This window comes from Simochromis diagramma, unplaced genomic scaffold (genome assembly GCF_900408965.1).
Source record: "Simochromis diagramma unplaced genomic scaffold, fSimDia1.1 OVJJ01000021.1, whole genome shotgun sequence".
NCBI classification, from domain to species: domain Eukaryota; kingdom Metazoa; phylum Chordata; class Actinopteri; order Cichliformes; family Cichlidae; genus Simochromis; species Simochromis diagramma.
This window is the reverse complement of record NW_024387194.1, coordinates 544,069-560,694: the sequence shown is the minus strand read 5'-3', so window position 1 is coordinate 560,694 and position 16,626 is coordinate 544,069. Positions and strand designations below refer to the sequence as shown.

Here is a 16,626-nt window from a genome sequence, read left to right as displayed (position 1 = left end):
TGTATTGAGCCCTATGAATGTATGTATATATATATATATATATATATATATATATATATATATATATATATATATGTATATGTATTAGGGGTGGGGGAAAAATCGATACTGTGTAGTATCGTGATATTTTGTTTGCTAATAATGTATCGATACAGGGACAGCAGAAATCGATATTTTGTTACAAACAATTTTTTCTCTGAAGTCAACATGCTCTGGAGTCAGAGCATGTTGACTTCAGAGCATGTTGATCCTTTTTCTGAGCAAGAATCCTGACATTCCTTCACTGTCCAAATGTGTTTAACTTTTTTTTTGGCAGCAATAAACATGACAGTTTACTTATTTTAATTTAAGACATGTTTTATTTTAATTAAGTTTAAAACTTTTTTTATTTAATGTAAAATTATATTTTGTTTTAATTTACTTTCAAATTCTTCAGTTGGTGAATGGGCTGCATAGTTTTCATAAATTGCATAGTTCAGAACAGCTATAATTGTACCAGATGGTTGCATTCAGTTAAGTTGGACTAGACTGTAATACAAACCGTTCAGTTTGTCAACAATAAAACTGACTGAAATGAGAGAAAGACTGAGTGTGAGACTTTGATATTAGATAAAATGAATATTGATAAAGTTTACCTTTATGTACAGAATTTGAATATCGCAAAATATTTTAAAAAATTGCAATAATATCGTATCGTGCGTTAAGTATTGTGATAATATCGTATCGTGAGTTGTATGGTGATTCCCACCTCTAATATATATATATATATATATATATATATTTATATATATATATATATATATATATATATATATATATATATATATATATATATATATATATAAAATGTTCTTCCTCTACACCCCCCCCCGCCCCCAATTTTTTTGCACATGTCGAGGAGCGTGTCAGGCTACATTTCACTGTGTGTTATACTTGTATAACTATGCATGTGACAAATAAAGAACCTTGAACCTTGTGGATCTCACTCATGCTGGAGGATCACCCGTGGAACCTTTCATACCCATCAGATCTCTGATGGGCTCACGCCATTACACTGGTCTGTGTACTGGTTTCAAACTTACTGTGACTCCTAACGGACCTTCACTTCAGCGAGGTCAAGGTTACAGCCATTTTTGTAGTTTTCAGCGGGTTTTCAGTCATTGTCAACCAGTGACAAGAAGCCCAATCAAGATCTTTCTGTACTTTTCACACTACGACAGGGTGTGAAGTGCGCTGATGTTTCATTTAAATACCAGTTTAATGCTAACGATATAACTGTCAGTTTAAACGAATTTATTGTATTTATATCCATATAAGCTGCACAGAATCTTGAGGCTACTACAATATACCTCTGCTGTCTGGACAAAAAGTGCATGCATTTCCAAAGCTTGGCTTTAATCACACCAGTACTCAGTCACACTAGTTTTTGCAAAACCTGACTTTGTTCCTTCTGTTTACTCTGCTGCTGCCACAATGTTAAACTGAGATTCAACCGTATGCAGGACTTTGCATCACCTACTGTGAAACACTGATGTCACAAGAGGGTTTTTTTTTTTATCAAACTTTTATTGTTTTTAGACAAACACAAACATATAATCACTATTATCAAAAATAAAATAAAAGGTAAGCAATCAACAACAGAAAGAAAGACAACTTCAAAAACCAGAGAGAAAAGGAAAAAGCTGTTCTGAAAGGAAGCATGAGAAAAAGAAAGAAGGGGGAGGTAAACAGCCCAGAGCAAAAGATAAGGGAGCACTGTTGTCCACGGCTCAGGCCCAAAGTTTCACTGCGTCTGTTTTAGCTCCATGGGTTTGAGCTGCAGGCAGTTCAAGATAAGCAAAATCAATAAACGCTGCCCACTGCTGCCAGTGAGCAACTGAAGTTTCCAGTGACAGTCAACTTCTCTTACAGCTATCAAACCCAGCTTAAAAACAAAAGACAAACAACTCTGAGCCTTATTTTGTTTGACTTGATATAAGTCGTTTATAGTAGAACATAAATATGTAATAAAGTAGACGGTAGATGCTCCAATACATTAGAATTTTCTAATGTTTTTTTTCAATGGATGGTTCAGCAGTTATTAGATTCAATTCAGTTCAGTTTTATTTATATATCCCATAATTTCTTCACCTGCTTGCATTTAAATCCAGATCTAGGGTTCGTTCCAATAGATTGAGGAAGGTTCCTCACTGACAGACGTGACCCCAAAACAATGATATGGTGGCAAAAATAAGAGTTCTTCCAATTCTCTAAATATTAAGGAAAGGAACTTAAATGCACAACTGAACTCTGCCAGGTGCTCCTAGCACACCCTCACCATACGTTAAGGTGCACCAGGTCTGTCCAGTGTCCTCTCTTGCCATCAACCCACTACCCATCGGATCAGTGATCAGTCCCCACCCAAGGCACTCATCCCTATGAGAACCCATCAGATAACATAGACCCTGGGATCACTGGAACACACACATCCTCCCACCACAGAAAGTTGGGGATTTGTGGAGGGTAGTCTAAGCAACTTAGTTATTTTATTATTGTGCTGTATTAAAAAAATCAAAAGTCTAATTTCGACTTAATTTAACTGGAACAGCTTTGAGAGTAAACTAAAAAAAAAATGTAATTATATCTCACACAAGATTTCTGTCTGACCTTTGTTTAAAAACTACAGGGTTCATATAATAGGATATTATTTTATAGGAAACATGAGACGAAGAAAGGAGAGGACACCAGATTTCCAAATGCCAAAGGAAAACTGGAGAATGAGAAGCACAGGAAGGAACAGGAGAGAGGAGACAGTCATATCACAATTTATATCACACAGTTTTAAACATTATTCATAACAGCCAAACGTGATTCAGACAAATGTGAGTGCTGTACCGAAGAGGAAACCATAGAGCAAGCTGCACTACACTATGAAGCTGAGAGCAGGGTTAGAAGAACGAAAGCTGACTTAAAGTTATTTAAGACTCGTTTGTTTCGGTTTTTGGAGCGACGTGATTCACACGCCCTACCAGTTGGTGGCGCTAATGCACCGTTTTGTTTGTCAATCGCTAACAAACATCAAGAAGAAGACGAAGAAGAAGGTAAAGCAGAAGAACGTTAGGACGGTGGCTCAGTAGCCCGTGAATGTGTATTTGTTAGTGCATAATCCCATTCCTCTTTAGTTAGTTAGTACTGTTAGCGTGGAAGTGGGTTGGTGGGTTAGTGAGTGGGCTGAGAACAGCAGCAGAAACGGGCTCGTTGCTGGTTTAGCTCGAGCCTAACGAGCTAAACATTGCTTGTTAGCTTGTAGCCCAGTCGGTGAACGTAGGCAGCGTACAAACTCCAGCTGAAGGTAAGGCTTACAGCGGCCAGTCGTGTGCAGACGGAGGCGCTTTTCTGAATGCAGCTGTTGTAGCGTTGAGCTCATGTTGGCTGTTTTTCTCACAGCATGGCGCTCAAGTCCGGCGAGGAGCGTCTGAAGGAGATGGAGGCTGAGATGGCGCTGTGAGTACCAAGCATCCTCACTGCACACACCGCAGAGCTGTGCTAGCACCTCTCCGATTACGTCGCAGGTTTTTCATGTGACTGTTTGCATGTCGACGCGAGGATGCACGAGTGTGTTCCTCTGGCCTTTCTGTGTTAGCAAGGTGCTTCACTGAGACAGTATTCAGTCAAAACATTTCACTTTAAATGTCACAATAACAACATTAAACTAGTGTTGTGGTGCCCATTTGCCTAACAAGCAACAGATCCCAGTTTGCCTCTGGGAAGAGACACAGATGCGTCCAGCGTGCAGGTAACCCCTCAGGCAGCTGTGCAGGAAAATCCCAGCTGACATCAGCATCCAGCCACATTCAAACTCGGTGAAATCTCCAGTTTTCCTCATTCCGGTGTTTGCTTTGAACATCAGCAGTCATCTTGATAGTCTCGACAAAACTAAATGTATTGAGTAGATAATTGTATTAAAAGCAGGTGAACACTTGTACCTAACAAAACGGTACTTGCACTTAGAGCTGCTGCCCTTTCTCTTTACTAGTTTATCTGTGAGCCACAGATTACTCACTTTGCTCTTCACTGTCACGCAGGATGTTTCCTGACTTCTATTCCAGTTTATTTCCACAGCTTTGTGTAGATGCAGTCAGGGAAACATTATTTGAACCTCAGCTGGTTTTGTAAGTTTGCTCACTAACAAAGAAATGATCAGAGTATAATTTTAGTGTCGGTTTATTTGAACAGTGAGAGACGACAATAATCTAAACAATGCATTTCAAAAAAGTTACAAATAAATTAGTATTTTGATGAATAAAATAAATATTTGATCCCCTGTCAATCAGCAAGATTTCTGCCTCCCAGGTGTATTTTATGCAGGTAACGAGCTGACATTAGGAGCCTTCTCGGCTCGTTACCTGCATAAAAGAGAGCTGTCCAGAGACGCAATCAAACTGTCCAGATTCCAAACTCTGCACCATGGCTAAGACCAAAACGTTTCCAAGGATGTCAGGGTGAAGATTGTGGACACTCAAGGAATAGGAGTAGGCTACAGGACCGTCACCGAGCAGCTGTGAGCATAGCATCCTGCTCGCAGGGTCTCCCTGCTCAGGAAAGCCCCCGTACAGGCCCGTTTGAAGTTTGGCACTGAGCGTCTCCATGATTCAGAGGACGATTGGGCGAAAGTGTTGTGGTCAGATGAGACTGAAATTGAGTGTTTGGAGGAGGAAGAATGCTCACCGTCAAAAATGAATCTAATACAAACATCACTCTGCTTCTCTAGCTTTGAGCAGGAGGTTCTCGGTGGGCCAGTACCAGTATCAGGAAGTCCACCTGTCATGGAGGCAGTACCTGTAGCTCTGGCTGTCCCAACAGTTCCAGTGGTGCGACCCATTATAGGAACCAACACCTACAGACAGGTTTGTGTGTTATAAAAGGATTGGTCTCGATGTGATTAATAAAAACAGCACCCTCTCTCGCTCACACACTCCGTGGTCTTTCTCAGGTCCAGCAGACATTAGAAGCCAGAGCTGCAACTTTTGTTGGACCTCCACCACAAGCCTTTGTGGGACCAGGTAAAGACAAATGCTCACATGACAAGAGTGTCACCATCCAGTAAAACTCTTCCTCACCTGGAAGCACGCTGACAGTTAGATCTGCTGCTCGTGGTTCGGTCCGGCTGCTTGTGTTTGTGTTTCAAAATATTTGGATGGAAACCAAAGCTGATGAAAGCTGTAGCTGGAATGGATAACGATATCAGCTGTTTCCTCAAAAAAAGTACTGGAGCACTGTAACCAAAATAATTTCCCCGAGGGATCAATAAAGTATGATGCATGTTGTGGTGCTAAGATTCATTTATGACTGACCAAAGTTTAGAGGCTTAAGCAGTATTTCAGATGCCGCCACGCTGCGCTCACTCTGCGCTCACTGTGTTCTCTCTGCGTTCACTCTGTGCGCTCTCTGCTCTCTGTGCTCTCTCTGCTCTCTGTGCTCTCTCTGCTCTCTGCGCTCTCTCTGCTCTCTGTGCTCTCTCTGTGTTCACTCTGCGCTCTCTCTGCTCTCTGTGCTCTCTCTGTGTTCACTCTGCGCTCTCTCTGTGTTCACTCTGCGCTCTCTCTGTGTTCACTCTGCGCTCTCTCTGTGTTCACTCTGCGCTCTCTCTGTGTTCACTCTGCGCTCTCTCTGTGTTCACTCTGCTCTCTGCGCTCTCTCTGCTCTCTGTGCTCTCTCTGTGTTCCCTCTGCGCTCTCTCTGTGTTCACTCTGCGCTCTCTCTGCGTTCACTCTGCGCTCTCTCTGCGTTCACTCTGCGTTCACTCTGCGCTCTCTCTGCGTTCACTCTGCGCTCTCTCTGTGTTCACTCTGCGCTCTCTCTGCGTTCACTCTGCGCTCTCTCTGTGTTCACTCTGCGCTCTCTCTGCGTTCACTCTGCGTTCACTCTGCGTTCACTCTGTGTTCACTCTGCGCTCTCTCTGCGTTCACTCTGCGCTCTCTCTGTGTTCACTCTGCGCTCTCTCTGGCTTCACTCTGCGCTCTCTCTGTGTTCACTCTGCGCTCTCTCTGTGCTCACTCTGCGCTCTCTCTGTGCTCACTCTGCGCTCTCTCTGTGTTCACTCTGCGTTCACTCTGCGCTCTCTCTGCGTTCACTCTGCGCTCTCTCTGTGTTCACTCTGCGCTCTCTCTGTGTTCACTCTGCGCTCTCTCTGTGCTCACTCTGCGCTCTCTCTGCGCTCACTCTGCGCTCTCTCTGTGCTCTCTCTGCGCTCTCTCTGTGCTCACTCTGCGCTCTCTGTGTTCACTCTGCGCTCTCTCTGTGCTCACTCTGCGCTCTCTCTGTGTTCACTCTGCGCTCTCTCTGTGTTCTCTCTGCTCTCTCTCTGCGTTCTCTCTGCTCTCTGCGCTCTCTCTGTGTTCACTCTGCGCTCTCTCTGTGCTCACTCTGCGCTCTCTCTGTGCTCACTCTGCGCTCTCTCTGCGCTCTCTCTGCGCTCTCTCTGCGCTCACTCTGCGCTTCACTCTGTGCTCACTCTGCGCTCACTCTGCGCTCTCTCTGCGCTCACTCTGTGCTCACTCTGCGCTCTCTCTGCGCTCACTCTGCGCTCACTCTGCGCTCACTCTGTGCTCACTCTGCGCTCACTCTGTGCTCACTCTGCGCTCACTCTGTGCTCACTCTGCTCTCTGTGCTCTCTCTGCTCGCTCTCTGCGCTCTCTCTGCGTTCATGCTGCGCTCACTCTGCGTTCACTCTGTGCTCACTCTGTTCTCTTTGTGTCAGTTCCTCCAGTACGACCTCCTCCTCCCATGATGAGACCGGCTTTTGTTCCACATATTCTGCAAAGACCAGGTAATTTTTGAAGACTTGGTGTTTTTGCCTTGTGGGTGTGTCTGAACATTACATGTAGCATATAGTGCATGAAATCTGCCTTATTTGGAGCAAACAGAACATGCAGACTTGATGGTCAGTGTTTCAGGACAGGGTGTTGATACAGCACAGGCTGATCACTCAAACTCCACCTGAAGACTGAGTTTAAAGGAATCTGCTGAAAACACTAAGACACAAACCAGTCAGATGGGTTTGCAGAGTGTTGGGAAGCATTGAAATGGTTTCATAAACCAGTGTAGATGAAGTTTGTCCCAGCTGAACATGGATTGTGGGTTGGACTGTGTTGTCAGGTGGTCCGAGGCTACAGATGATGCGTGGTCCTCCAGTAGCACCTCCTTTGCCACGACCTCCTCCACCTCCACCCATGATGCTCCCTCCTTCCCTGCAGGGCCCAATGCCTCAGGGACCATCTCAGCCCATCCAGCCCATGGCTGCTCCACCTCAGGTTCACAAACACGAGTCTGTATGCAGACTGCTTCATGTCTTACTGAGATCATGTAAAATGGACGAGCGTCACCTCGAACCCTCTCGTCCAAATTTGTCTCTTTCAGGTTGGTGATATGGTTTCGATGGTGTCAGGCCCACCTACACGACAAGTAGCCCCACTTCCTGTCAAACCAACTCCGTCAATCATCCAGGCAGCACCAACTGTGTACGTTGCTCCTCCTGCCCATGTCGGACTAAAAAGAAATGAAGTTCACGCTCAGAGACAGGCCCGAATGGTATTTTGATCCGTGCATGAAGCACACATTTGTTTTACGCTGGATTCTTTCAGATGTACAGAACTTGTAGTTTCTGAGGCCTTGTGATCTGGGTGTTGCAGGAAGAACTGGCAGCGCGGGTGGCTGAGCAGCAGGCTGCAGTGATGGCTGCAGGTCTGCTCAGCAAGAAGGAGAGCGAGGACAGCGGCACGGTGATTGGACCTAGTATGCCGGAGCCTGAACCCCCCCAAACTGAGGTGGATTTCTGCAAAACACTTTGCTCTTTACTTTGTAACGAGGAGCGAGAGCCCGTAAATATTTAGACTGTGAAGCCACGTAGCAGGCGACGTGCTGGGCAGTAACACTGCACGTGCTGCCGTTTCAGGGGTTATATGCATTTTTAAAATACTGGTGAATGGAAAACTTATAAGTTTAGTGCTGTGGGCGTAGAATTATAAATATTATTCTACAGCTAATTGCCTTCAACATCTAACATCGTGACCCAACCAATATGTGAGGACATTTATGAATTTGCACATTTACAAATGAGATATTTATTTATATGAAATAATGTGTAAATCAGTATCTGTCACAGATTTGGGAATTTCTTTTGTTTAAATTTACATTTTAGTGTTTTAGGTGCTGTTACAAATGATAAACAATTAACATAGAATGGTAAACAATATAAAACAATGTTTATAAGGTAAGTATTTAAAATCAAAATGCATACAATCAGAGTACATTTCAATGAAAATATTTTGAATATTACAGAAGTAGAAGTCAAATATTTGCTAATTATCAAAGCAAAACAAATTTTCAAAACACCTGGATACTAGCTGTTCTTTAACAGGACCATGCTTTGCTTTGCTGTTAGCGATAATGCTAGCTACCCACATAGCACAGCATTAGTTTATTGTTATGGCCCTCTGGAGCTGCCGCTGCATTAACAGTGATGACTGAGTGCTCGTCTCAGACTGGATAGTGTGGAAAAGTAAATGTCTTCTTTTTAATAATATTATTCAAAAAGGTAAACTTTCATATATTCATTAAATGTGAAGTAAAATATTTAACGATTTTTTTAATTTTTGTTGACTGTGGTTTATCAGCAGCATATATCAGATTATTAGAATATATCATCTTTAATGCTGCTGACTGTCCTGGTTGTCCAGATGATGCTTGACAACAGCAGTTTCTACCCAAAGTTAAAGAGTGTGTGTGTGTGTGTGTGTGTGTGTGTGAGCATGTGGAAACTACTACTGAAGACAAAAAAAGGGCAAAATCGGAGAAGGTGAAGAAGTGTATCCGCACAGCAGCAGGGACGACCTGGGAGGACCAGAGTCTGCTGGAATGGGAATCAGGTGCAACTTCACTAACAGTTATAACAGAACAGAGAAAGCTCAGAGTGTCATTGTTTGTTTTTTCAGTTGAGTGATGTTTTTCCATCAGTTGAATGCAGCTAAAGTAAATGCATTTAAAAAAAGGTGTGTTTCAGTAGCCATGGTGATTTTAGTTTTTCATGTGTAACATCAGCAGAATTGTCTCCATGTTGCAGATGACTTCCGTATTTTCTGTGGTGATCTTGGTAACGAGGTTAATGATGACATACTGGCCAGAGCCTTCAGCAGATACCCATCTTTCCTCAAAGCTAAGGTCGGGTCATTTGTCTGTTCGTCTTTCTTCTTCTTTTTTTCTTCCCCTAACAAAAGACGATAACTGAGTTAAAAACTAATGACACGCTTTTAAAATGAGATTAAAATGTTATGGATAGATGAGGTCAAATTAGAACAATTTAAGTTGTGTAGAACATGACGAATATGGAAATGATTCAGTCAGAAGTAATCCTGTGTGGGCGGTGACCTCTGACATTTAGTTGTATTTTCATGAGAAATAAGCAGCAAAGTGCTTGGAAGGAAGAGACGAGCGGAGACGTGAAGGAAAACGAGAAGCTCTGTAAACTGTGGAGCTACTCTGACCAGTAAAAACACAAACACCTGAGTAAGCCTCAGATTTCATCAACTATATTTAGTCGACTAAAACTAAATAAATGTACGTTTCTAAATCATGATTGAAACTAAATTAGATTTTAGTCAAGACACTCAAATGAAATCATATGCTGTCAAATTCAGTTGGATAGGATATCAATTCCCTGAACATTTAACACATACGCTGTAGGTAAACGATGTCTTCCATCTGGATTTATTAATATCTGGTAACAGATGAAAGCAGAGTTGGAGACTCCTCAGCTTCAAGCTGTAAACGGTTCACGTCGTCCTCCATGAAAGAGCCTTTATGGCAGCTTATATTAAAGGAACGCTGTTCAAGAGGCAGTAAAAACCTTCATGTTTGTTGTTTGTGCCTCAAATGTAACAAAAACCTGAACTCAAGGTTAGCTCAGGGGAAACCACTGATCTGGCAACCAGTGGATTTTCAGGGCAGGTGCACTGGTTTGACTTCTGACTGGGATTCTGTGAGGAGTTTGCAGAACCCCAAAATATTTTACTGTCATCTGCAACAAACTCCTGCTGTTGGTGCAAGGAGTGGCTGCACCTGCTCGCTCGGAGTATGCTGTTTCCTCCCACAGCCCAAAGGCTTGTTATTTAATTAGCAAATATTAGGGTGCGTTGGGTATAAAGTACTGTTAAAAATACAAGTCCACTGTGGAAGTGTCTCGTGTCACCGGTTGGTGGGTAACATGAAGTCATTACTAGAGCTGGGCCATATCATACCGTTCACGGTAACACCGGTATAATGTTGGGCAACGATAAGAAAATGAAATATGGCGATAGAATATGGGTAAAACGCGCATGCGCAGTGCCTTTGTTTTCATACGCACATGGCGGAAAAAGCTTGGCAGCGAATGAGAAGGTCGAAAGTGGATCGTTGAATGAAACGGATGAACCAGAACTGGTTTGTAAAAATGCTGCAGCTTCACTGGTGGAACTGGTTTAGCTTTCGTCCCTCAGATACACAACAAAGCACTATTTTTGGTAGCGCGTGCTAGCGGGCCGTCGTTATTACCGCGTTGTTTGGAAAATACGGCGCACTTAAAATCAATCCTTTGATTTTTCTGAAAGTCGACAGAGCCCCTTATAATCCCGTGTGCCTTATGTATGAACTCTGGTTGTGTTTACTGACCTGGAAACGATTTTATGTGCACGGCGCTCGAAAATCTGTCAAATGTTTCAGTACGACTTTGCTAAGCTACGAAGCCGCACCGCTCGATGGATTGTCGGAGCATTATGGTTAAACTGTCAGACAGGAATTTGCCTTTGCACTGTTTTTATATAACTTTAATGCACATAAATAACAGCTGCTTGTTTAAGTGAAAATACAGTGATGGTTTTTTTGCACCAAGTTGTAAAGTATTTTGTGTCAATTATATCGTTATCACAAATTTTCAAATGTATATCGTGATAAATATTTTTGGTCACATCGCCCTGCTCTAATCATTACTGTGTGTCAGCAGGTGGTCAGAGACAAACGGACTGGAAAAACCAAAGGCTACGGTTTTGTGAGCTTCAAGGATCCAAATGACTACGTGAGAGCCATGAGAGAGATGAACGGTGAGTCTCCTCACACAGGCTCTCGCTACAGCTGTTGTTACAGGGCATTTGGTACCATCCTGGCACTCTTACAGTTCTTTCCCTCTGTTTGTCCAGGGAAGTACGTTGGTAGCCGTCCCATCAAACTGAGGAAGAGCATGTGGAAGGACCGCAACATTGAAGTGGTTCGCAAGAAACACAAAGAGAAGAAGAAACTGGGCCTCAGATAGTTTCCAGTTTGTGTGTGGCCTCAAGGCCAGACTGTGAGATCATGACCCGGTCCATGGACTCATAACTTTTTGTTTTCCTTCTAAAATAAAACCAATATTTTTAAGATGTTTTATGTGATGTGCTTACATTGTATCCATACTGACTGCCATTGTAATCAGTTTATTTTGGACGAGGCAGTGGTTCCGTCTCCCTTTGGCTTGGAAAATTATTGGAGGGACTTTACAATAATGATTTGGTGCAATATACAATTGAACTGGAAGCCATGAGAGAAGGCTCTGCAGACCACAACTCAAGAGCTAAAGAGGGAAAGCTCCTCATAACAATTCAGGGCTGACGAAATAAAGAAAATCACTTTATAACCGCAGAAACACAGGCCTACGTCTGAATGTTTTTATTAACATTGGCTCAATAAAAGGCCTCAGCATGTGACATGGCTAACTGTCAGCATCTACAGGGAGAAGTAAAAGCCCTTAGTTACTGTCATGGCAGGAATTTAAAGGCTGGATGCACACGCTGATTTTTGAGGGAAGAGCTTTATGGCGGCGCTGCAGTAACAACTCGACTGGTGTATGTGCAGGTTACATCAGCTTATCTTTATCAGCAATTACATTCAAAATAAATGCAATGAAACAATCTTAAACTGCAAATCATGTCAGGTGGCAAGTTGGCCATTTAAAGTGAAACGTTCTCATATCTGTCGCCACAGACCATCCAATAAAAACAATGGGAACAAAGACTGCACAACCTGAAGCAGCTGCGCAGTGACATGCAGGCGTGCTAACACAATCTTGAGTTACACAGGCAAAAATATAAAGTTTCAGATGCATCTTAGATTCAAACCGCTGCAGCTGACATCAGTGAGCGCACTTTTTCCAAACAACGTCAGATGTCTGGATGATTCAAGGCATTACAGGTGGTAGAAGATTCAAGCCCACATGAATCCCATGATTCATAGCAACCAGCTTCATCATACTACAGTTCCCAACAACTCCTCCACAGCTGTCCGTCCACTGAAGATGACATCATTCACTGACACACCATCGTAACAGGAACCAGTCAAGGACAGGGCTAGGTTATTGTTCTTTATGAAGCCGCGCATGGACTCTGGGAAGTAGACAAAATACCATTAAACGATTTGTCATCACACCTTGTTAATGTTTAATATTTAAACAGATTCATACTCACCAACTCTCTGAAAGTGTCCTTCATAGTACTGAGGTATGCAGTCCTGTTGAAAAGATGATCAAATATAATTTATCTCTGTTAAGTAACTCAAAGTGCAGTATTGGTATCTCACACACACAACCAGAGGCCTGGGAGGGTCCTGTGCAGGATCTCAGCAGCTCCTTAGACTGCACTCTTATGCACACAGATCTGGGATGTTGTTCCCCGGATCTGCTGGACCCACTCGCCTAGCTTGGGGGTCACTGCACTGAGTCCCCCGATTACCACTGGGACCACCTTCACCCTCCACATCTTCTCCAGCTCTTCTCTCAGTCCTTGCTACTTCTTGAGGTCTTTGTGTTCATTTTCCCTGATGTTGCTACCATTCGGTTATAGCTACATCTACCACAGCTGACAGAACCTCTATGCTATGAACCCATACGCAAAGGTTCAAAGACTATCCAGCACATATTAGCAGGGCATAAGCTGTAAACTGGGACAGCATACAATAAGATGCACTGTGATAATGTACAGGGAAATGTGGATTTAGAAGTCCTGATGGGAAACACCACCAAAGGCATTTCCTTGCAGTTCCAGAAACAAAAGCAGCTCCCGGCCAACCAACCAGGCAAGAAGCAGAAGTTGTGAAAGAACAAGACAGAAGTGATAGTGTCTAAAGGAACAGCTGGATCAGACGTGGACGCTAAACCTCAAAGTGGCTCCATGGTAACAGGTGCATCAGGAGACGTAACCCTGAGTTCAGACAGCATCAGCGGTTTGTGTCCAGACGAGTGCAGTCCTACGAACAGCTAAGATACTGCGCAGAACACCCACATTTCCAGTTTCTTTTTAACATGTTTGTACTTTTACATGTTTTCTTAGATATTTTTCACACGTTTCAGATCATGAAATTTTAATATTGAGCAAAGTTTTTAATTATTTCCTGATGTGAAAAAGTAGTTTCCCCTGAAAGTCATGAATTAACTGAAGCCGAGTTCAACTTTACTAACAGCTAACTGTGCCAAACACGGGGACTTAAGGCTCTTAAACAACATTTTTCCATGATGGAAAAAAAGGCGTCTGATGAGCCCGATTAAAACAACCCTGTGAAGAAGAGTGGGACAAAATTCCTCCACAGCGATGTGAAAAGACTCCTCCCAGTTATGCTGCAAACAGCTGATTGCAGTTCTTGCTGCCAATGGTGGCACAAACAGTCATTAGTTTTCAGGTGGAATGACTTCCTCCAGTCAAAGGCAGGAATGTTTGGATGGCCTTTTTCTATTAATAAATGAAATCGTTATTTCAAAACTGCAGTTTGTATCTGTTCGTCTGAAACATGTTTACATGACGATATGCAAAAAAGTTATTGTCCTTCAGAAATGGGAAGAGATCCCGCCATGATGACATCCGACTCCTCGTGTGGCACAGTCGTGTGTGTGTGTGTGTGTGTGTGTGTGTGTGTGTGTGTGTGTGTGTGTGTGTGTTATATAATATGTGGGGTCATACCCTGTGCAGAATCACTCGACTCCAGCTGGGTGCTGCAGTGACTCCGAGGTGGCAGCGCACCGCCTCAGTGGCTCTTGATAAGAGACGCTCCGCTGTTGCAGCTTCTGGAACCCCAAACTCCTCCTGGAACCAAGCCCCGCCCATCATTACCTAGGAAACATGATAAAAGATATGACAGATAATCACATGTGAAATGAGTGGAAGTGTTGTTGTCATTATAAAAGCTGAGTTCTTCAAATACTATGAAGATATGCTTCAGTGCTTCCTGTAGTACCCCCCCCATTAGCACAGGATACTCCAAAGCAGTACATGAACAGCGACGTTCATGTAAATTCATATTCTCATTCTAAGTTAAGAATCCAGTCAATCTTCCACGTTCCTTAGATTACCATGAGCTGGATGAGAACCTGCACAGTTATACTTATAAACAGGTGATCAGGCATCCATCAGAGCAGTGTTTCCCAACCACTGTGCCATGGAAGACTATCTGGCTCCACCTGATTAGTACTGTAAGCAATCAGCGTGAGTAACAGTTACATTTTATTCCACTAGAGGGCAGCACAACCACCTGCTCTAAATGTGCTGCCAACTGCCAGTAAAACAGAAGAAGACGAAGAAGAAATGACATAATAGTCATGCTGTGAGACGTAATAGCAACAGATAAATGTCTGAAAAGAAAAAGTAGTGTAACAAGAAAAGACGACCATGATCACAAATCAGTATGAGCCACAGTGAAGATGCTGGCAGGCAACAAATCTTCCACAAAGCTGCATCGACCAACTGTTACACACAGAAACACACTGTGAGAGTGACGCAAGGTGCTGTTCGTCTGTACCGTCAGTCTAGTAGTCTGTCCATCTGGTCTGTTGTGCTGAGGGAAGGGAACAGAGTCATAGACCACCCCGAGTAACCCTCGGTCCTCCGATGACGGGACGAGGTGACCAAAACCCTGCCCACACACACACACACACACACACACACACACACACACACACACACACACACACACACACACACACACACACACACACACACACACAGGTTTGAATAAGCTTGTGTGCAGTCTGTCTGATGTTCTTTTCTCCAGGAATCAGAAAAGAAGTCAGTGTTTGCACTGGAGACTTCAGTGGCTCACAGAATGAAAGTGATGCTTCAATATAGTCTGTTTTTACAACAGTGAAAATCTTCTTGTATCTGGTAATCTCAAAATTCAAAGAAGTGTTTTTTGTGCTCTCCTGTATTCTCACCATTACAGGCAAGATGGAGCCGTCATACTCCAGATTGACCACAGCTACTGTTACTGAGGAGATGTCCTGCAGCTGCTGGGTAAGAGGTTGGCAGGAGCGGGGCAGCACTGAAGAAAGAGCTGTGAACAGAGAAACAAGGGCTCGAAAAAGGAAACTTCTAATGTCATCCTTCAAATGATCCAGAACACTTGGTGTCACACAGGCAGGTTTTCGAAATGGGGGTCGCCGTCGTCTTACCGGAGAACTTGAATGCTTACATGTTCATAAAATCGACCAGCAGTTGGAAACCATCCTGCCATTTAGTGCTAACTCAGCGGGTTCAGCCGCGACTGATGGCCTGAGAGTGCGTCATTACCAACGTGTCATGATGTAAAACCAGCGAGCTCAACCATCAAAGCTGAGAGGAAGCATTCTTGTGCGTTTGAATTCAAAGGAGATGATGTTAAAATGGATGTGATGATAAATCTGAGTGAGACTAAGTGAAGTGTATCATATGTGACAGGATTTCTACACTAAGAATGAAACAAGAAGAAAACGTCATGAAGTTACTTTGAAGTTTAAAACTTAGCTCTGACCCACGTGAACGGTGCGGCTGGATGTTGGGCAACAACAGTGATTGGGTGTCCAGAAAGAGACACCAACGTTTATAACAAGCACCGCCCAGCACTGTGGACGTGTGAGTGGATTTGTGATTTTTGCCATGTTAGTGTAGAAATTCAGGAGGATTTGGATTTCTTCTGTTTGTGTCTACAAAACTACTTCCAAGCGCTCGACTCCTCGCCGACAGACTACATCCACATAGATGTGGCGTGTCCTCTTCTTCTACCTCCCAGAGGTCAGAACAAAGTCCGCATTAGTTCACAGCAAGCTCGTTAAATAAGTATGATTTCAATCATGTCACTGGTTGCTTCTGTGATTCCTACCATTTGATTCAGCTTTTGATCTTTTAAAAATGCTTTAATAAGATATTTGCATTCAAAAAGTCTAAATTGTGGACATTCCCTTTTAACCCTTTGTAAAACAATAAAGCTAACAATGAGTATTGAACTACATTTGTATAAATAGCTCTTACAGGTCACTCCAGTCTCCAGTTAACAGACCCTAGTGGGTCAGCTTCCCGAGCCACTAAACTAAACCTAGTCGTACTGCAAGAGCAGCGATCTACAGCGGCGCTGTCGCTGACGTTTCTGCGAGGCTGCTCGGGACCCCGGTTGTGGTCAAAGCGAGCGGGGTAGACACCTGGAGGAGAGCGGCAGTCTGAACTGGTCGAGTTCCCTCACCCGTCGGCTGCATCTACGTTTTGCAGCGGCTACTGAGGAAGAACCGAAGAGCAGAAATAGGACTTTTTAAGCTGACGGCCAATCTAGACTTCCTGTGTCGGAGTGCTG

General features: G+C 43.4%; 2 protein-coding genes across 4 annotated transcripts in view; one reads left to right on the top strand and one right to left on the bottom strand.

Annotated features, from left to right (window-relative positions):
• The first annotated feature begins 3,062 nt into the window (after nt 1–3,062).
• rbm42 (RNA binding motif protein 42) lies at nt 3,063–11,424 on the top strand. Of its 2 annotated transcripts, none has more exons than XM_040049933.1 (12): nt 3,063–3,080; nt 3,427–3,483; nt 4,751–4,886; nt 4,973–5,042; nt 6,740–6,808; nt 7,138–7,292; nt 7,399–7,569; nt 7,671–7,805; nt 8,789–8,906; nt 9,101–9,198; nt 11,015–11,111; nt 11,208–11,424. In XM_040049933.1, the coding sequence occupies exons 2-12, from the start codon at nt 3,428–3,430 to the stop codon at nt 11,318–11,320; spliced, it is 1,218 nt and encodes a 405-aa protein (XP_039905867.1). In that variant the 5' UTR covers nt 3,063–3,080; nt 3,427; the 3' UTR covers nt 11,321–11,424. The 2 variants fall into 2 exon arrangements, with proteins under 2 accessions (XP_039905867.1, XP_039905866.1); XM_040049932.1 differs by lacking the exon at nt 3,063–3,080 and adding an exon at nt 3,087–3,331.
• A 272-nt stretch (nt 11,425–11,696) lies between these two features.
• Nucleotides 11,697–16,626, bottom strand: part of ppox (protoporphyrinogen oxidase) — a 12,859-nt gene continuing 7,929 nt past the window's right edge. For both annotated transcript variants that reach the window (XM_040049935.1, XM_040049934.1), the window contains 5 exons: nt 15,239–15,357; nt 14,827–14,940; nt 13,992–14,141; nt 12,507–12,549; nt 11,697–12,425 (listed from right to left, as the gene is read on the bottom strand). In XM_040049935.1, coding sequence (XP_039905869.1) covers nt 12,289–12,425; nt 12,507–12,549; nt 13,992–14,141; nt 14,827–14,940; nt 15,239–15,357 — 563 coding nt within the window. In that variant the 3' untranslated portion in view covers nt 11,697–12,288. The remainder of the gene's footprint in view (nt 12,426–12,506; nt 12,550–13,991; nt 14,142–14,826; nt 14,941–15,238; nt 15,358–16,626) is intronic.